The sequence below is a fragment of the Pristis pectinata genome, chromosome 35, assembly GCF_009764475.1.
Source record: "Pristis pectinata isolate sPriPec2 chromosome 35, sPriPec2.1.pri, whole genome shotgun sequence".
In the NCBI taxonomy this organism is placed as follows: domain Eukaryota; kingdom Metazoa; phylum Chordata; class Chondrichthyes; order Rhinopristiformes; family Pristidae; genus Pristis; species Pristis pectinata.
The window spans coordinates 9807466-9826678 of record NC_067439.1 but is presented as its reverse complement, the minus strand read 5'-3'; the positions used below and the strand labels follow the sequence as shown (position 1 = coordinate 9826678).

Sequence of the window (19213 nt, the reverse complement as noted above, 5' to 3'; positions counted from 1 at the left end):
CCCTTTTATTTCCCTGTGGTCCTTCAACTTGTTCTGTCTCTCATCACCAACCACACCACCCCCTTGATTCTTTTGCCACTGACCTACACACTGGGGGCAACATACAGAGGTCAATAAACCCACCCCGCACGTCCTTGGGACGTGGGAGGAAACATGCAGTCACAGGGAGAGTGTGCGAACTCCACACAGACAGCGCCCGAGGTCAGGATCAAACCTGGGTCTCTGGCAACGTGAAGCAGTGGTTCCATCTGCTATGCCACAGGGCTGATCAAGCACAGCATCAAGTTTAGATCCATTATTGATTTGGGATTCTCCAAAGAGAAAGGATCGATGAGCCAGCATTTTCCCTGTAGGTTTTAAACCCCTCTTCAGGGGAAATAACAGCCAGAGGGGGCCGTGAACTGAGGGTTTTATTTCACCTGCCTTTCACTGAGGCTGGCCTGCTCACTCCGCTGTGCCTCTGCTGTGAAGATGACGTTGACCCTTGGTTTCCAGCCCGAACCCAGCAGAACCCGACCGTGAGTGCCAGGATTGGGTCGGGTCAGCTTTGGTGCTCCGTCGTGGTGTTGCATTAGATCAGCGCTGTGGCACAGCAGGTAGAGCTTCTGCTTCACATCTTCAGGGCCCCAGGTTCAATCCCAGTCTCCGGCATGGTATATGTGGAGTTTGCACGTTCTCCCTGTGATTGTGTGGGTTTCCCCCCGGGCGCTCTAGTTTCCTCCCACGTCATAAAGATGCAAGGGTGCGTTAATTGTCCCTTAATGTAGATCAGTGGCAAAAGGGGTGGTGATGAGCAGGTGTGAGAAAGATAGAGAGGGACTAACCTTTAATAAGCTGGGCACGAAGGCACTGGAGTTGGGGGTCTTCAGTGGTGAGTCATGTGGATGCCTGTTGTGCACATGGGGCAGGATGGGATTCTTGGTGAAGGATGGGTCAGGTTATAGAAGAGTTAAGCAAACTGGACCTTCAGAGTAGTGGAACCCAAATCAAACGTTTGGTGATTCAGGACAAAGAGACAACAAAATATTTTCACCCAGAGCATGCTGAATCTTTGGAATTCTCTTCCCAAGAGAACTGTGGGGGCTCAGTCACTGAGGATATTGAAGAACAAGAGCAATAGATTCCTCGATATTAAAGCAGGGTTAGTGGAAGAAAGTGGCTCAGTGGCTAAAGATCAGCCATGATTGTATTGATTATTATAGCAGGCATGAGGGGCCGAATGGCTTCTTATAACTGGTAGATGCTGAGCTTCTGGTCAGGTTTGGAACGGCGATGGGCAGGGTGATCTGGGCTAGGTATTGCCTCTTGAGGTGACCTCAGTCAGAGTGAATCAGGTGGGTGCAAGGATAGATGGGGTGGGGTGTGAGGGTGATGGGGGGGGGGTGTTCACAGGTCCTGGTTGCCAGCAAGGTGATGGACCTCTGCTGCTCACTCCTCCTATAAACTGTCCTTCCGTCATCAGTTTTTATGATGCACTCAGCCGTCAGTCTCCACGGCAACACACAACGCGCTGGAGGAACTCAGCGGGTCAGGCAGCAGCTATGGAGAGAAATGGACAGTTTCAGAATGAGACCCTTCACCTGAAACGTGAACTGTCTATTTCCCTCTGCTGCTGCCTGACCCGCTGAGTTCCTCCAGCATCTTGTGTGTTGCTCCAGATTCCAGTATCTGCAGAATCTCTTGTGTCTTTGTCAGTCTGCACAGGGTTTCTGAATCTCAGTGGCCACTGCTGGCCTGATTGGATAACACCTCACTTGCTGCCTTGCTGGGTTTTGCAGTCACTTCCTTCCCAGCAACTCTCTTGATCACACCCACAACCACAGTCTGCCTACTGTTGCCTTCAGCAAAGTGACTGGGACGTGCACATGTACCTGTTTTGTTTCCCCTTGAGGTGTTTCCAGTCCAGCAGCGCCTTGTGTTTATGAGTTACAAGCTGTCGGAGCTCCTGGTTGCTCTCAACAAACCAGTGCTGGTGTTCGGAGACACAAGAGGCTGCAGGTGCTGGAAGCTGGAGCAACGCACAAGATACTGCAGGAACTCAGCGGGTCAGGCAGCATCTGTGGAGGGAAACGGACAGTCGGTATTTCAGGTCGCGACCCTTTGTGGTGTTTACTGGAGGGGATGTCTAATACTCACCATGGTGCACTTCCAGGCTGTGGACTCACTGTGGGCCCTACTGATTGCAGGTAGACAGGAATGGAATCTTTGAGCACAAAAACAGGCCCTTCGGCCCAACAAGTCCACCCTAACCCATCAACCACCAACCACCCACTTACACCAATCCTACGTTAATCCCATTTTATTCTCCCCATATTCCCATCAACTCCCCCGCCCCCCCCCCCCAAGATTCTACCATTCATTGCACGTTAGGGGCAATTAACCTACCTTGGGATGTGGGAGGAAACCAGAGCACCTGGGGGGAAACCCACACAGTCACAGGTAGAACGTGCAAACTCCACACAGACAGCACCTGAGGTAAGGATCAATCCCAGGTCTCCGGTGCTGTGACACGGGACCTACTAGCTGCACCTACTAGTCACACTGTGTAGAGCTTTCTTTGCAGGGATTTTGAGTCTTTTTATATTCCTGTTGCTGAGACTGTTTTGGGACTAGGCAGATGGAAACGATGGTTGGATTGGCCAGTGGATGACCAACAGTTGTTGGCACCTGCCATAGGTAATGTCGACAAACTTGTCCCTTGTGATACAAGTATTGGCACTGAGTGGGTCAGCTGTGTCCAACAAAGTCCAAAAAGCACATTAAATTGTCCCACAGTCACTATTGGAATTGGTTTATTATTGTCACTTGTACCGAGGTACAGTGAAAAACTTGTCTTGCATACCGATCATACAGGTCAATTCATTACACTATCATTAATATGTTGTAAATGATACTACTGTAATGCTAAATGGCGGCTCCATTTGCCTGATATAAACAGTGACATGTATGTAGACGTGGGCATTGAACCAAGCTTTCATTTTCTTTTGAACTTAATCTGAGTTCTCAAACTGCCCTGGTGGATTTGACCATGTGTTCTACAGATTATTAATCTGGGCCTGTGGACTCTTAACCAATAGCAGGTGAGGGTGCCAGCTCATCAAAGGGGATTCTGATGAAAAGGTCAAAGATTGATGATCTTTCATTAGAATCCTGATGAAAGGTCATTCACCTGAAATGTTACCTCTGTTTCTCACTCCACGGATGCTGCCCGACTTGCTGAGTGTTTCCCTCACTGAACCCATTAACCTGTCCATCTGAGCCTTCTTCTGATCTGGTCCTCACCAACTAATTAAACTATTTTTCTCCTCCTAACAGATGACGACTTTTCAGTTATTCAACAGGAGATTTCCATAGTGAAATCCTGCACCCATCAGAACATTGTCGCATATTATGGAAGCTACATCCGGTAAGAGGAGGCTAAGCATTTCTTTCAATAGCTCAGAGCCCGTGGTAGGATTTCTGTTGTATAATAGCAGCTACCAAATGAACAGTACAAGACCATCTCTTCTGTGAAGTCTTGGCCTAGGCAAGTAGAGAACAACTTGTATTTACATTGCACCTAGACTGTAAATAAAACATCTAGAAGCCCCCAATTAAATACGAGGACTTACAACACTGAGAGGTGAATGATTCAAGCATGGTACAGCTGAAAGCTTGGTGTTTTAGTTCTTAGAAATTCAGGTACTGTTCCCCATTACCTTTAAAGTGCAAGTTTCTCTGATTCAACAACACTTCCTGTAACCTGCTGCAAAACTTGCACTCAGTTAATCTTCTCTGAAAAATGTGCATCCATTGATTTGAGGTCAGCCTTGGTTCAAAGATCCTGTGGTTTTATAAACTGACAAGGGATAGAGGAAGTGTTGTACTGGACCCCTGCCCACCCAAGTGAACATTTGTCAAAGTCAAGGTCGAGTTTATTGTCATACGCACAAGTCCATGTGTGCACAGGTGCAATGAAAAGCTTACTTGCAGCAGCATCACAGGCACAGAGCATCAGAAATACAACATTCACAAGAGAAACATAAATCAAACATAAACTGTACATAACTTTTACAAGAAAAAACAAAATTAGAACAAAAAAAAAGTCCGTTGTGGTGCAAAGTGGTCATAGTGTTTCTATTCTGAGGTAGTGATTACGGTCGTGCAGGTTGGTTCAAGAACTAAATGATTGAAGGGAAGTAGCTGTTCTTAAACCTGGTGGGACTTTGAGAAGATGGCACGGCCCGGATGGTGGGGGTCTTTGATGATGGATGTTGCCCTTTTGAGGTAGCACCTCCTGTAGATACTACTGATGGTGGGGAGGGATGTGTCTGTGATGTATTGAGCTGAGTCCACTGCTCTCTGCAGCTTCTTACATTCCTGCAAGTTCAAATTGCCGTACCAGACCATGACGCAGCCAGTCAGGATACTGGTTGGGTTTAAGTTATCCCACAGTGTTTTATAAAGAACACACAACTCCGCAGGGCCCCTCTTAAGGAGGCAGCACGTTGCCCAGGAGCCAAGGTGGACGTTGGCTGGAGTTTCATTTTAAAATCTGATTTGACCAATATGAAACTCCATCCAAACCCAACCCAACACAATTGTTGTAGGTACAATAATTGAGTACAAGAGTTGGGACATCATGTTACAGTTGAACAAGACATTGGTGGGACTGCACTTGGAATATTTGTGTGCATTTCTAGTCGCCCTGCTATAGGACGGCTGCGATTACATTAGAGTGCAGAAAAGATTCACAAGGATGTGTCTAGGACTTGAGTTATGAGGGGAGATTGGATAAGATGGGACTGTTTTCCCCGGAGTGAAGGAGGCTGAGGGTGACCTTATGGAGGTTTATAAAATCATGAGGGGCGTAGATAGGGTGGATCCTCATGGTCTTTTTCCCAGGGCAGGGGAATCTAAAACGAGAGGGCATAAGTTTAAGGTAAGAGGGGAAAGATTTAAAGGGGATGTAGCGACAAATTTTTCACACAGTGCGGTGGGTATATCAAACAAGCTCCCAGAGGAAGTGGCAGGGGCATGTGCAATTCCGTTGTTTAAGAGCCATTTGGAGAGGTTCATGGATGGGACGGGTTTAGAGGGATGTGGGCCAAACAGAGGCAAATTGGACTAGCTCAGGAAGGCAACTTGGTCAGCACGGATGAGTTGGCCTGTTTCCATGCTGTACAACTCTATGGTCCTAGAACAATGTTAAATGTACTCTTTGCATGTTGTTAATATTAAGCAAATTGTCTTGAACTGGATAAAGTACTTAACTGGGCAGCATAATGCCCAAAGGTTTCATCAGAATATATACTGACCTTGACCCGATGAGTTACAGCTGGGTCCCATTGTACTGGGGTCAGGGAGCTGGGCTCTTGCCAAGGTGAGACAGGCCGCTGGTTGTGCTGCTGAGCTGGAGCTTGGAACCAGAACTGTGGAGAGAGGGTGAGAGCCAGCACAGAGGCCGCCCTGTGTGAGCTATAGGACCGTGTGCTTCCCTCGTTTCACTCTCTATGTGGGTCAAAGAGAAAACCTTTAATGAAAAGGCAAGTTGTGTCAAAACAGTAACAATTGGGTTATAGAACTTGTTCACTTCTGGGCAGTCAGATTAACTCTGCCTTTGGAATAGAGTGAACGCATCACTGATAGCAAAGTGGGAGGATTCATTGATGGGGAGTCTCTCGTTTTTACTCCATGCCCCTGTCCCTCCAAACCTTAACACTTACCTATTCCTCTCACCCTCCTGGAAAGCAGACAGCCCATACAAAGTCAAGTCAAATCAAATTGTGTTTGTCACGTGCTCAAGTCTGGTGAGGTACAGGTACAATGAAAAACTTGCTTGCAGCAGCATCACAGGCATGTAGGCACAGATAACACACAGAATATAACTTGTACATAAAATTATACCATACAGTGAACAAAACTCTGCAAAAACAAGACCTTACTGCAACAAAAAAACAAAGACACAATTGAAGACAAGTCCACAGCAGTGCAAGAGGTGGTCCATAGTGTTTCATTGCTGAGGTAGGGTTAGGGTTGGCAGGTTGGTTCAAGAACCTGATGGTTGCAGGAAAGTAGCTGTTCCTGAACCTGGTGGTGTGGGACTTCAGGCTTCTGTACCTCCTGCCTGACGGTAGCAGCGAGAAGGGGGCATGGCCTGGATGGTGGGGATCTTTGATGATAAACTCCGCCTTCTTGAGGCAGCGCCTCCTGTAGATGCTGTCAATGGTGGGGACGTCTATTAAAATGTAAAGCTGTAAAAACGCGAGTGGTTTCTGTAAGTTCTCAATAGAGTGAATCGTCATTAGAGAATGCAGTAAGATTGGCCAGAGCTGGATGGTTTGGTAACACAACTTTTATTTTCTGACCTGCTTTACCTGATGCGAGCTCTGTTTTATCTTCCACCAGGTCCAACAAGTTGTGGATTTGTATGGAATTTTGTGGAGGAGGATCACTACAGGACATTTACCATGGTACTTCACACTTTCTTGAATTTTCAACCAATCGCTTCATTCCAGAAATCGCAACCAATAGGAAGGCAGCATTTTTGAACAGATCTAAGTGTATCTACAGATTTGTGTTCTTGTTGTGCTGACCTTTGATCTTTGACTCTTCTTGGCTAATGAGGAAAGTAGAGTTAGGGTTTTAGGTATTATATCTAAACACATTATTTTACATGGAAGGAGACCATTCAGCCCATTATGTTTGTTCTGGCCCAAAGCCAGTGTAATCCCAAATAAATCCCACTATTCCCTTCTTTAACTTCTTTATGCCTTTTTCCAGGCCTAATATTTATCCAAATTCCTCTTAAAAAAATAATGATTTCTGTGTCGAGCACTGCTTTAGCCAGAGAAATCCTTTCTCCAACGACTAGACTCTGGTTAAAGGAATTTCTCTTAAGTGTTCCCCTTATTCTCAGTATAATAGTAAATTGTGACCATTTCATCAGTGAAATCCAGCAACAGAGTTGTTACAAATTGGCCTCTCAAAATCACGTATAATTTTAAAACTTCTGAATCATTTGAAAATGTTCACTGCTCCATTGAAGGTAGTCCTGACCTCTCAAGTCTCTCTTCAGAACAACTTTACTTACTTTCCCATTCCTGGTATCAATGGGTTGAAGTCTCTCCCATTGACTCTCATTGTATGCATTCCCAATGGGTCACTTCATGTCTTTGTATTGTCTCTGTGGTATAGAAACCCAGTCAACTAGTCCCTATTCCTACTAATTCCCACTTAATAGAATCCCAGTGGATCAAATCCTAAACCATTAATTCCCAAAGTGTAACATTCCAAAGAAACAAAGTATTGGTATTGGTTTATTATTGTCACTTGTACCGAGGTACAGTGAAAAGCTTGTCTTACAAACCAATTGTACAGGTCAATTCATTACACAGTGCAGTTACATTGAGTTAGTACAGAGTGCATTGATGTAGTACAGGTAAAAACAATAACAGTACAGAGTAAAGTGTCACAGCTACAGAGAAAGTGCAGCGCAATAAGGTGCGAGGTCACAACAAGGTAGATCGTGAGGTCATAGTCCATCTCATTGTATAAAGGAACCGTTCAATGGTCTTATCACAGTGGGGTAGAAGCTGTCCTTAAGTCTGGTGGTACATGCTTTCAGGCTCCTGTATCTTCTACCTGATGGAAGAGGAGAGAAGAGAGAATGACCCGGGTGGGTGGGGTCTTTGATTATGCTGGCTGCTTCACCAAGACATAGCGAGGTAAAGACAGAGTCCAAGGACGGGAGGCTGGTTTCTGTGACGCGCTGGGCTGTGTCCACAACTCTCTGCAGTTTCTTGCGGTCCTGGGCAGAGCAGTTGCCATATCAAGCCGTGATACATCCAGATAGGATGCTTTCTATGGTGCATCTGTAAAAGTTGGTGAGAGTCAAAGGGGACAAACCAAATTTCTTTAGCCTCCTGAGGAAGTAGAGGCGCTGGTGAGCTTTCTTGGCCGTGGCTTCTACGTGATTTGACCAGGACATCTCAATGGACAAAGCTGCCTTCTGTTCATTTCCAATCGATAGACTTTTAGTGGGCCACACTTGTGCCTACACACTCCTGTTACTGGAATATCAATGTAACTGTCCCATCTCATTGAACAGAATCCCAATGGAACGAATATCTCCCCATTCGTCCCATTTATATGCAATCACCATGGACCAAATGGCCTGATGATATTTCCCTATGTACTAAACCCACAGCTCTTTTGCACTGCAAAGACTGTTATAGAGTCATAAAGTCTTACAGCATAGAAACAGGACGTTCAGCCCAACTCGTCCATGCCGACTGTGTTGCCCAGTGAGCTAGCCCCATCTGCCCACATCTGGCCCATTGCCCTCTAAACTTCTCCTATCCATGTAATTATCCAGATCACCTTTAAATGTTGTTAGGTAATCCAACATGGCAGGCAATCTGTGCACAGCCAGATCCCATAGGTAATAGTTGGATTAGTCAGTGGTTAATCTACGTTTAATGCTGGGTTATAGAACTGGACACTTCAGGACAGTCTGATTAACTCTGTCTTTGAAATAGAGTGAATGCTTCACTGATGGTACATTGGGACGATCCATTGATGGGAACTCGCTTGTTTTTACTTTGTTCCTCCATACCTTGCCACCTACCTATCCCTCTCACCCTCCTGGATCGTTGGCCAGATCATGAGGAGATCTTGCATGTCTCTGCCAATGATAGGAGTTGGTCCATGCTCCCTCAGCATTCCACTCTCTCCCCTACCATCCCTCATCAACTGACTCAATCTCTCCTGATCAGGGCTCCTCTCAGATGTGTCAGAATCAGATTTATTATCACTGACATATGACATGAAAGTTGTTGTTTTGTGTCAGCTGTGCAAAGACATAAAAATCTATAAATTACAAAAATAAATAAACAGAACCAAAAAAAGGAATAACGAGGTAGTGTTCATGGGTTCATGATCTTTCAGAAATCTGATCGTGGAGGGGAAGAAGCTGTTCCTGAATTGTTGAGTGTGGGTCTTCAGGCTCCTGTACCTCCTCTCCGATGGTAGTAATGAGAAGAGGGCAGGTCCTGGATGGTGGGGGTCCTTAGCGATAGATACCACCTTCTTGAGGAACCACCTCTTGAAGATGTCCTCGATGGTAGGGAAGGTTGTGCCCGTGATGGAACTGGCTGAGTCTACAACCCTCTGCAGCTTCTTGCAATCCTGTGCATTGGAGCCTCCGTACTAGGATGTGATGCAACCTGTCAGAATGCTCTCCACCGTACATCTGTAGAAATCTGTAGAAAGAGTCTTTGTTGACGTACCAAATCTCCTCAAACTCCTAACAAAGTAGAGCCACTGGCGTGCCGCCTTCGTGATTGCATCAATGTGTTGGGCCCAAGATAGATCCTCTGAGATGTTGACACCCAGAAACTTGAAGCTGCTCACCCTTTCTACCACTGACCCCTCAATGAGGACTGTTGCGACACCACTCAACCAGCTGAACTATCTCACTCCCGTACACCACCTCGTCGCTATCTGAGGTTCTACCAACAACAGTTAAATCATCAGCAAATTTGTTGATGGTGTTTGAGCTGTGCTTAGCCATACAATCGTGAGTGTAGAGAAAGCAGAGCAGTGGGCTAAGCATGCATCCTTGAAGTGTGCCTGTGTTGATAGTCAGCGAGGAGGAGATGTTACTACTGATATGCACTGACTGTGGTCTTCCTGTGAGGAAGTTGAGGATCCAGTTGCAGAGGGAAGTACAGAGGCCCAGGTTTTGAAGCTTGTTGATTAGTACTGAGGGAATGATGGTGTTGACCGCCCAGCTGTAATTGATAAACAGCAGCCTGACGTATGTCTTGCGGTTGCCTAGGTGCTCCAAAGCCGAGAGGAGAGTCAGTGAGATTGCATCTGTTGTAGACCTGTTGTGGTGGGTGAATTGCAGTGGGTCCTTGCTCAGGCAGGAGATAATTCTAGCCATGACCAACCTCTCGAAGCACTTCATCGCAGTAGATGTGAGTGCTACTGGGCGATAGTCATTGAGGCAGTTCACCCTGCTCTTCGATGTAACATAGGGTGAAGTGACCCCGGAGGCTGCAGTGACTCTGGAGGTCTGTAGTCACTGTGTGTGGGTGACTGGAGATCAGCCTGCTCTAGACACTCTTTGTGGGTTTTCAGCTGTTGCTTCTGTTTCTTCCGTTGACTGGGTACAAAGTTCAGAAGATCTAAAATTATCAAGCAGAACCGAGGGGGCTGATGCCTTTAACAAAAGTAACAAAACATCTTTGTTTTCAAAAGTGTCTAAGCTCTGTCAAATGTGGCACACTTCATGAAACCCATTCAGAGGGGTGCAGGCACGTTCAACTTACCAGCTGAAGGATGTGCATAGTCTAGTGAGCTGGCTGCATTTTCATAATGGCCCAATGAGCCAAGGGAACTAACATGGTGAGCCCCACACCGAGAGGCTAGATAATACCACAATGACGGCAGCTACCAGAGGAGGGCTCCAGAGATCCGGGTTCCATCCTGATTTCCTGAGTTTGCACGTTCTCCATGTGACCGCATGGGTTTCCCACGGGTGCTCCGGTTCCCTCCCACATCCCAAAGATGCGCAGGTTGGGAGGTTAATTAGCCACTGTAAATTGTCCCCTAGTGTGTAGGTGAGTGGTGGAATCTGGAAGGGAATGGATGGGAATGTGGGGAGAATAAAATAGGATTCACGTAAATAGATGCTTGGTAGTACTGACCTTGTGGGCCGAATGGCTTGTTTCCATGCTGTATGAATCTATGATTCTATTGAGAGGGTGAGTTACTGAGGGTGAGGTTAAATGAAGCTGAGTTGTTGAGAATGTTCCAAAAAAAATTAATTGTTTCTGACTGACCTGCTGAGTGTTTCCAGCGTTTTCTGTATTTATTTGAGTCTGGAATGGGAATCAGTGTGGTTTTAGGACAGGGGTGGTGGTTACTGAGAGTAAGGGACTTGAATTACTGCGAAAAAATGAGAGAGTTAATGGAAGTGAGGTGTGAGCAGGATGCAAGTTACCAAGAGTGTGAGGGAGGTGAAGTACCGTGGAGCGTGACAGAAGGTTTAGTTGAGTTGGATGTGAGACGAACAAGAAACCTGCAGTTAAACTGTTGCCAGATGAATCACCAATGCATAGAAGGCTATGGACGAAATGCTGGTAAATGGGATTAGTGAGTACTTGATGGTCAGCAGGGACGAGGTGGGCTGAAGGGCCTGTTTCTGTGCTGTGTGACTCTATGGCTCTGTGATATTATCACTGCAGTCATTGGCCACACCACTCTGCCTGGATCCCTGGATGTCGTTGTCTGGCTCCGTGTACGGAGGGTGCAGCTCGCTGGAACACGGTGCAACGATGGTGACAAGAAGTGAAATTTGCGATGACTTTGGAGTGAATTTGCTGCAGTGCACTGTACAGCCTGCGTCAGAACCGCTGTCTCTTTGATTGGTATCAGTGACCTGGATGTGGGCACACGGTGCATAATTTCAAAATCTGCTGATGAATCGAAACTTGGAAGTAAACACTGAGGAGGATCGTGGTGGATTAGGCAGGCTCACGGCCGCTGGAAGCAAATGCACGAAAGTGCGATGTGTCAGTCGTGGCAGCCACTGGAATGGGATACAGGTGAAGGCATTTGGGACTGAGATGTGGAAAAATTTCTTTACACAGTGAGTGGTAAATCTTTGGAATTCTCCACCACAGAAAGGTGTGGAGGCCATGTCACCCAATATATTTACCAAGAGGTAGATTTCCAATCACAAAAGGCATGAAGGGCTATGGGGAAGGAGCAGGGATATGGGTCTGAAACAGAGGACCATGCCTGATTGTAATGAAAGGTGAAACAAGCTTGAAGAGCTAAATAGCCTACTCCTGGTTTTCTTTCTGTGTGTTGAGAAGGCTCTGGTTTAAAGGGAGGCATTTGTGATCCATTGCATTATAAGCAGAGCTAACTGAGCAAAGAGACAAAGGTGGTTAACACAGCTGAAAGCCTTCTCAATATTTAGGATTAGATGCTGGGCAAACACTCGGACAATGTAGGGACGGTGGCAGGTAGAGCAGGTTTGTAACAGTGTAGCTGTGGAATTGGTGCTGTATTTGGGTTGATGCAGCCAAGGAGTAATGTGTAAGTGAGAAGTAGATAGGGCAGATGCCTGGAGAATGCCAAGGTTAATGGTGGGAATGGTCTCAGGGTTATCAGCACCCAAGCAGTGGGTGTAGAACATAAACTGAAGAATGGAAGTGCAACCTTGCGTCTAAAACTTTCGCTCTCTGGGACCACCGAGGCTTGTTCAGAGTGAGGAGCCCGTGCTAACTTCTCCCTTCTGTCTCCTACAGTCACAGGCCCACTCACCGAGTTACAGATCGCCTATATCAGCAGGGAAATGCTACAGGTGAGAGACATGGTGGAAGAGGTTGACTTCATCATTGCAATATGCGTTAGGGCCAGTTGTCTTTGATGCTTGCCTCCTCCAGTCTGATCTTAGCTGCATCCTCCCTGCGCTAAACGTAGCTCCCACACAGCAATGTGACAATGACCAGATAATCTATTTTAGTCATGTCTATTAATAAGCATACAACAGTCAGGACTCTGGCAGACTTCCTTATTCTACTTCAAACAGTGCCATGGAATCTTTTACATCCAGCTAAGAGAATAAATGGGGCCTTAGTTTAATGTCTCACCAAAAGATCTCATTTCCACCACTACGGCACTCCCTCTGTACGGCACTGGAGTGTCAGCCTAGAGTTGTTACATCTCAGGGGCATGAACCAACAATCATCTGGCAAAATGGGCAATGCACCACCGACTCAGACACTGCAAATGATTGCCAATAGAATAGACTAAAGACGAGGCTCACACTTTAAGTTCCAAGAGGCAGTTAGCAGACGAGCCCACAGAACAACTCTAGGTGAGAAATGACTGTGGCAGAGACTCTCGTGATAATAATCAGGAAGGAATCTGCACTAAAGATCAGAAGAACCTATAATTCAAAGGACTTTTTACTTTGTTCACATTTAGGGTTTGGAATATCTACACAATCAGGGGAAGATACATCGAGATATTAAGGTGAGTTACCCCACCACCTTTTGTTTATTCATTTATAGTAAACTGCTCATGCCAGGGTTAATATATGATTTCAAAATATTGTTTCACTGTACCAGTGAGCAGTCAGGATGCGTAACAACCTTGTGACAGTTGACGTAGCAAAACTGAACGGAAATGTGGGCGCAGTGAGGAGGATAAATGGGGAGAGAAATAATTTATGTGTGGCCATAAATTATGGCATCAGAGAGTATCGTGTGTGGCAACAGAGTCTCCCTGACATAAGAAGTATTAATGTTCTGTTGGATTCGATCCAAGTAATTAAAAAGGATAAGGAAAGTGAAGGAGATTGCAAAACCCTAAAGGTGCAGCTGGCTAACACAGGCCTGGGCTCCAGCAATTCCACTCTCCGTATACCCAAGGCCATCCAGAATGCTGCTGCCGGGTATTCCACACATACACCCAGTCCCTTTTGTCCATTGCTGCTGTGTTTGTGACAGACACTGGCTCTCTGTTGAGCAATGCTTGGGGGAGGTTGAAAATTCTCACTCTTGTTTTCCAACCCTTCCGGGGTCGCGCCCCTACAAAAGAAATAGAAGCAGGAGTAGGCCACTTGGCCCATCGTGTCTGCGCTGCCATTCAATAGGTTTTGGAGAGTATTAGCTATATGGGGAGGTTGGACAAACTTAGATTGTTTTCTCTGGAGTGGCTGACAGGCAAGCTGATGGAAGTATATAACATTATGAGAGATTTAGGATAGGGTAGATCGTCAGCTTCCTAGTGTGGAAACGTCAAATGCCAGAGGACATAGGTTTAAGCTGAGAGAGGGAAAGTTTAACGGAGATGTGCGGGGCAAGTTCTTTTACAGAGAGAGTGGTGGGTGCCTGGAACGGGCTGCCAGGGGAGGTGGTGGAAGCAGATACAAGAGCAACATTTAACAGGCATTTAGACAGACAGGTGAACAGGCCGGGAGTGGAGGGATACGGACCATGTGCAGGCAGATGGGATTAAGATATTTATTAGTCACATGTACATCAAAACACACATCTTTTTGCATTACTGAGAACATACTGGGGGCAGCCCGCAAGCGTCGCCACGCTTCCGGCACCAACATAGCACGCCCACAACTTCCTAACCCGTATGTCTTTGGAATGTGGGAGGAAACCCACGCAGACACACAGGGAGAATGTACAAACTCCTTACAGACAGCGGTGGAAAACTGGCGCTGTAATAGTGTTCTGCTAACCGCTACACTACCGTACCGCATCATGGTCGGCACAGACATGGTGGGCCGAAGGACCTGTTCCTGTGCTATACTGGTCTATGTTCGAAGTTCATGACTGACCTTTAATCTTAGTGCCTGTTTTGGTAACTACCTCTAGCCCCGTTGCACTCCGAGATATCTGCAGTCTCCTGAGACTCCTGATCACAGATTTAATCGCACCACCTTTGGTGGCTGTTCCTTGTCCCAAGACCCTAAGCCTCTGCCTCTCTCTACCTCCTTCTCCTGCTTTTAAGACATTTCTTGTCTGAGCACCTGGCCATCTACCTTTAGAGGCAACAGCATCAAAATCATGGTGAAAAACACTCTGATGCTGGAGGAACTCAGCAGGCCAGGCAGCATCCGTGGAGAAAAGCAGGCGGTCAACGTTTCATGTCAGGACCCTTACTCAGGACTGAAGATGGGAAAGGGGAAGCCCAATATATAGGAGGGAAAAGCAGAGCAGTGATAGGTGGACAAAAGAGGGGAGGTGGGGTGGGCACAGGGTGGTGATAGGTAGATGCAGGTAAGAGATAGCGATAGGCAGGTGTTGGGGAGGAGGGGAGAGCAGATCCCCCGGGGGATGGGTCAAAGGTAAGGAGAGATTCCAGGTCCAGCCGCCATCTTGTTCCACGTGGATTCCAGGCCCACACTGCTCTGCTTTTGTGCATGTATGTTTGGTACATGTATGTTGGATACACATACATTCTGTGTGCATTTAAGCTGCCTCTCCAAAGGTGGTGAAATTCCTTAGAGGAATTCAGACACGGGAAAGACGGGCGTGGATTTGAGAGGCGACGGCACCTTTCGTGCTGATTGGGGAGGATGAGGTGGGAGACACGGTGGTCGTCTACAAGGATTGAGGGATGAAGGGTGGTCTTTTGTTAGGAGTTGACAGCAGATTCGGTGCTGAGGTAGGCAGTGTCTGACAGGAGAGAGCTGTTAATGACATCAGTGGAGAGCAGGAGTGGATGTTGGATGGTGAACAACCAGTTGGGGAGTGTGGTCATGGTGCAGGAGGCAGGGTGCACGGATAAGGTGAGTTCGGAGAGGGGACCGGGAGCCCAGGGCTAGAGCTGGGGCAAGCACTGAAAGAAATTATTTGTATTTGAGTAAGGGTGCTTTCAGTGTCTACATGAATGTGTCCAGCGGGTGAATGAAGGAAGCTACTCCATGTTTGTGGGGAATGACCTGTGGTTGTTTGATTAAAGTTATCTTGTCATCTTTTCTCTGCAGGGTGCAAACGTTCTCATCAATGACAATGGGGATGTGAAGTTAGGTGAGTCATTAAATTCTCAGCCCAGCTTACACTGACCGCTCTTTATTGACCTTAAACACCTCTCACCCCATCCTCTGACTGATCTGAATGCTTCAGAGTACCAACCACTACCCTGGTGGTAAAGCTGTTAAATCACAGACAAGTCCAGGAACTAAAATGTCTGAAAGTCAAAAAACAAAATGCAGATGCTGGAAATCTGAAATAAAACCAGAGAAAAGTCAGCAGGTCAGGCTGCGTCTGTGGAGAGAGAAAAACAGAGTGAAAGTTTCATGTCGGGGACCCTTCATCAGCACTGGGGAAAGCCTTGCTGTTCCCTTCCCGCCCTACCTTGTAAACTCCAGCTCTTCCAATTCTCACCTGCGTTCCTTTCAGTTCTGTCATCGATACCCTCGCCTTCATTTGGTTTTCGTGGTTCAGCTAAAGGGTCTTCAACCTGAAATGGTAACTCTGTTCCTCTCTCCACAGACGCTGCCTGACCTGCTGAGTGTTTCCAGCAATTTTCTGTTTTTGTTTTAGATTTCCAGCACCTGTAGTTTTTTTGGTTTTCCGCCTCTCTGCAGTAGGCGGGCTGTAGTTGAGGTAAAATCGAAAGATCTTTGTTTAATTGCAGAACACAGTCATTCAGCCTGAGTGACTCCTGACTGAAGCTTTCAATGTCACGACAACCTTATATTCATTCGTGTCCTGCACAGAAAGGATTTGCATTTCCATAGCACCTTGCGCAACCTTGGTGTTCTGAAGCAGTTTGCAGCCAGTGAAGTTACATCTGAAGTGTGGCCACTGCTGTAACATAGGAAACAGCAGTTGGTCAGGGCATAGCAAGATCCCACAACAGCGGTGTGATAATCTGCTTTAAGCGTTATGGGAATAAATATTCTCAGGTTTTTTAAGTTGTACAGCCGTGAATGAAACCATGCAGCCTGTCCTTTCTTTTGCGATCTTTGAAAGAGTTGTTTAATTTATTCCCACATCCGGCTTTTCCGACATCCCTCTTACTGGTTTCCCTCCATATCCCATCATATTTTGAATGTGTAGTCTAATTCCATCACCCTTTCAGGAAGTTCCAGATTGTACCAGTCCACATGCCAAGAGAGAGGACATGTATATTTGTCATATTTCATATTTTCTTGTGACACAGTGAGTGACCATTCAGCCCACTGCTAGCTCTCGGAGCAATCCCATTCCTCCACTTATTTCCCGGGAACCTATTCCCTCTCACGTGGCCATTAACATCCACCGGTTCTCTGGCCACCCACCCACACACCAGGGGCAATTTACAGCGGCCAATAACCCACCCACCTGCATTTCTTTGGGATGGGGGAGGAAACCGGAGCACCCGGGGGGAACCCACTCAGTCACAGGGGGAACGTGCAAACTCCACACAGACAGTGCCTGAGATCGGGATTGAGACAGGGTCCTGGGACATGTGAGGTAGCAGCTGCCGTAACCTCTGTGCCAGACCCATCACTTTATATTTGTGAGCTCGGTGACCCAGCTGCTCGCCGGGAAAACAGTTTCCACTCACCACTGAAGCTCCTCGTAGTGTTGAATCCCTGTGAGTTTTCACTTCTCTAGGAAGACCTTCCAGTATCTCCACGTAACTGATGTCCGCTCATCCTAGCACCCAGAGGAGTGTGCCAGGGTGATGAGGTTACAGCCACATCCCACAGGAAAGGACAGAGAAGAAAGAATCAGGTTATTTGTGTTGACTGAAGGGTTCGGGCTGTGAGGGCCTGGAATATAACCCCATTAATTTTTGATTTCTATTGACCAAAGGGGTGTAGAAGTAAGCAGATGGAATTGGAACACATCAATTCTCATCTTATTGAACGGTAGAACTGGTGTGAGGGGCTGAATGTCCTCCTCTTGCTCCCACGTTAGGATCTGGAGCATCAGCTACCTGTACTTCGAAGGAGAGGCTGGACGGATGGCGATGAGAGATGGGTCTGTAGGGACAGGCATGAGAAACACACTCAGGAGTAGGCCGCCCAGCTTCTCAGCACCGCTCTCCTGCACTAACCACGCTTCCTTTGATTTGCTTAATGGCTAAAGATCCATCGATCCTTTGCCTTCAACATACTCTCTGACTGAACCTCTTAGGGAAAAGATTCATCACCCTCTGGGTGACGAAGTTTCTTCCCATCTCAGCCCTGAATGGCTGTCCCCTTATGTCGAGACGGTAGCCTCTGATTCCAGACACCCCTGTCAGGGAAAACATCATCCCTGTATCTACCCTGTCACGTCCTACAATAATTTTGTACTAATTGGGAAGAAAGGGTATTGCTGGTGTGAAGACCAACAAAGACGGAGTGGGTTTTCTTCCTTGTTGAATTGAGTAGTGTGGGGTATTGGTTTATTATTGTCACACGTACCAAGTTGCAGTGAAAAGCTTTTTTTTTTGTGTGCCATCCAGACAGATCATTCCATACGTAAGTACATTGAGGTAGTAAAAAGAAAACAGCATGCAGAATATAATGTTGCAGTTACAGAGAAAGTGCAGTGCAGGCAGACAAATAAAGTGCAAGGGCCACATTGAGGTAGATTGGGAGATCAAGACTTCATCTTTTAGTGAATGAAAGGTCACAATAACTGTGGGATAGAAGCTGTCCTTGAGTCTGGTGGTTCGTGCTCTCAGCCTTCTATACCTTCTGCCCAACGGGAGAGGGGAGGGGATGACCGAGGTGGGAGGGGTCCTTGATTGTGTTGGCTGCTTTCCAGAGGCAGCGGGAAACGTAGAGTCCATGGAGGGGAGGATGGTTTGCACGATGGACTGGGCTGTGTCCACATCTCCGCAATTTCTCGGGCAGAGCAGTTGCCATACAGAGCCGTGATGTATCCGGATAGGGTGCTTTCTGCAGTGCATCTGTAAAAATTGGTGAGGGTCGTCGGGGTAGGGTTTCTGCGTGCAGGAGATGGCCACCATCTATCTGTGCATGGTGTATGCCCGCTGACAGTGCTTGCTGCAAACCTCAAGCACCCAGGATGGGTGAGTTCATTACGTGACTGCACTCTCACAGCTGGTGCTTGACGTTTGTCCCACCCACCCCCACCTCTGTGTGTGATGCGGACCTGCTGTGTCACAGCCTTTAGTGAATGACTCAGATTCAAGGGGGTGACTGGGAAGGGGGAGTCCCCCAAGTCGTCTCCAGCAAAAGGGCCACCGGTAATCTGGTACGGTTGGACCTCAACAAAGCAACCTGTTGTAAACAGTTGTCGTCCTCAGAAGCCTTCAGTCCCACCAGGCAGGGACAGTTTCTTTAATTCGTTGTTGGGAAGTATTTATGGCCCATCTCTAATTGTCTCAGAGTCATACAGCACGGAAACAGGCCCTTCGGCCCAACTCGTCCATGCTGACCAAGTTGCCCATCTGAGCTTGTCCCATTTGCCTGCGTTTGGTCCATATTCCTCCAAACCTTTCCTATCCATGTACCTGTCCAAAAGTCTTTTAAATGTTGTTATCGTACCTGCCTCAACCACTTCCCCTGGCAGCTCGTTCCATCTATGCACTACCCTCTGCATGAAGAAGTTGCCCGTCAGGTCCCTTTTAAATCTTTCCCCTCTCACAAACCTATACCCTATAGTTTTTGATTCCCTTTCCCTGGGAAAAAGACTGTGCATTCACCCTCTCTGTGCCCGTCATGATCTTATACACCTCTATAATG

General features: G+C 47.0%; 1 protein-coding gene across 1 annotated transcript in view; it reads left to right on the top strand.

Annotated features, from left to right (window-relative positions):
* Window positions 1-19213, top strand: part of LOC127586321 (mitogen-activated protein kinase kinase kinase kinase 5-like) — a 111544-nt gene that overhangs the window by 26340 nt on the left and 65991 nt on the right. Inside the window, exons 3-7 of the mRNA XM_052044163.1 lie at window positions 3316-3406; window positions 6388-6452; window positions 12306-12361; window positions 12988-13035; window positions 15509-15551. Coding sequence (XP_051900123.1) covers window positions 3316-3406; window positions 6388-6452; window positions 12306-12361; window positions 12988-13035; window positions 15509-15551 — 303 coding nt within the window. The remainder of the gene's footprint in view (window positions 1-3315; window positions 3407-6387; window positions 6453-12305; window positions 12362-12987; window positions 13036-15508; window positions 15552-19213) is intronic.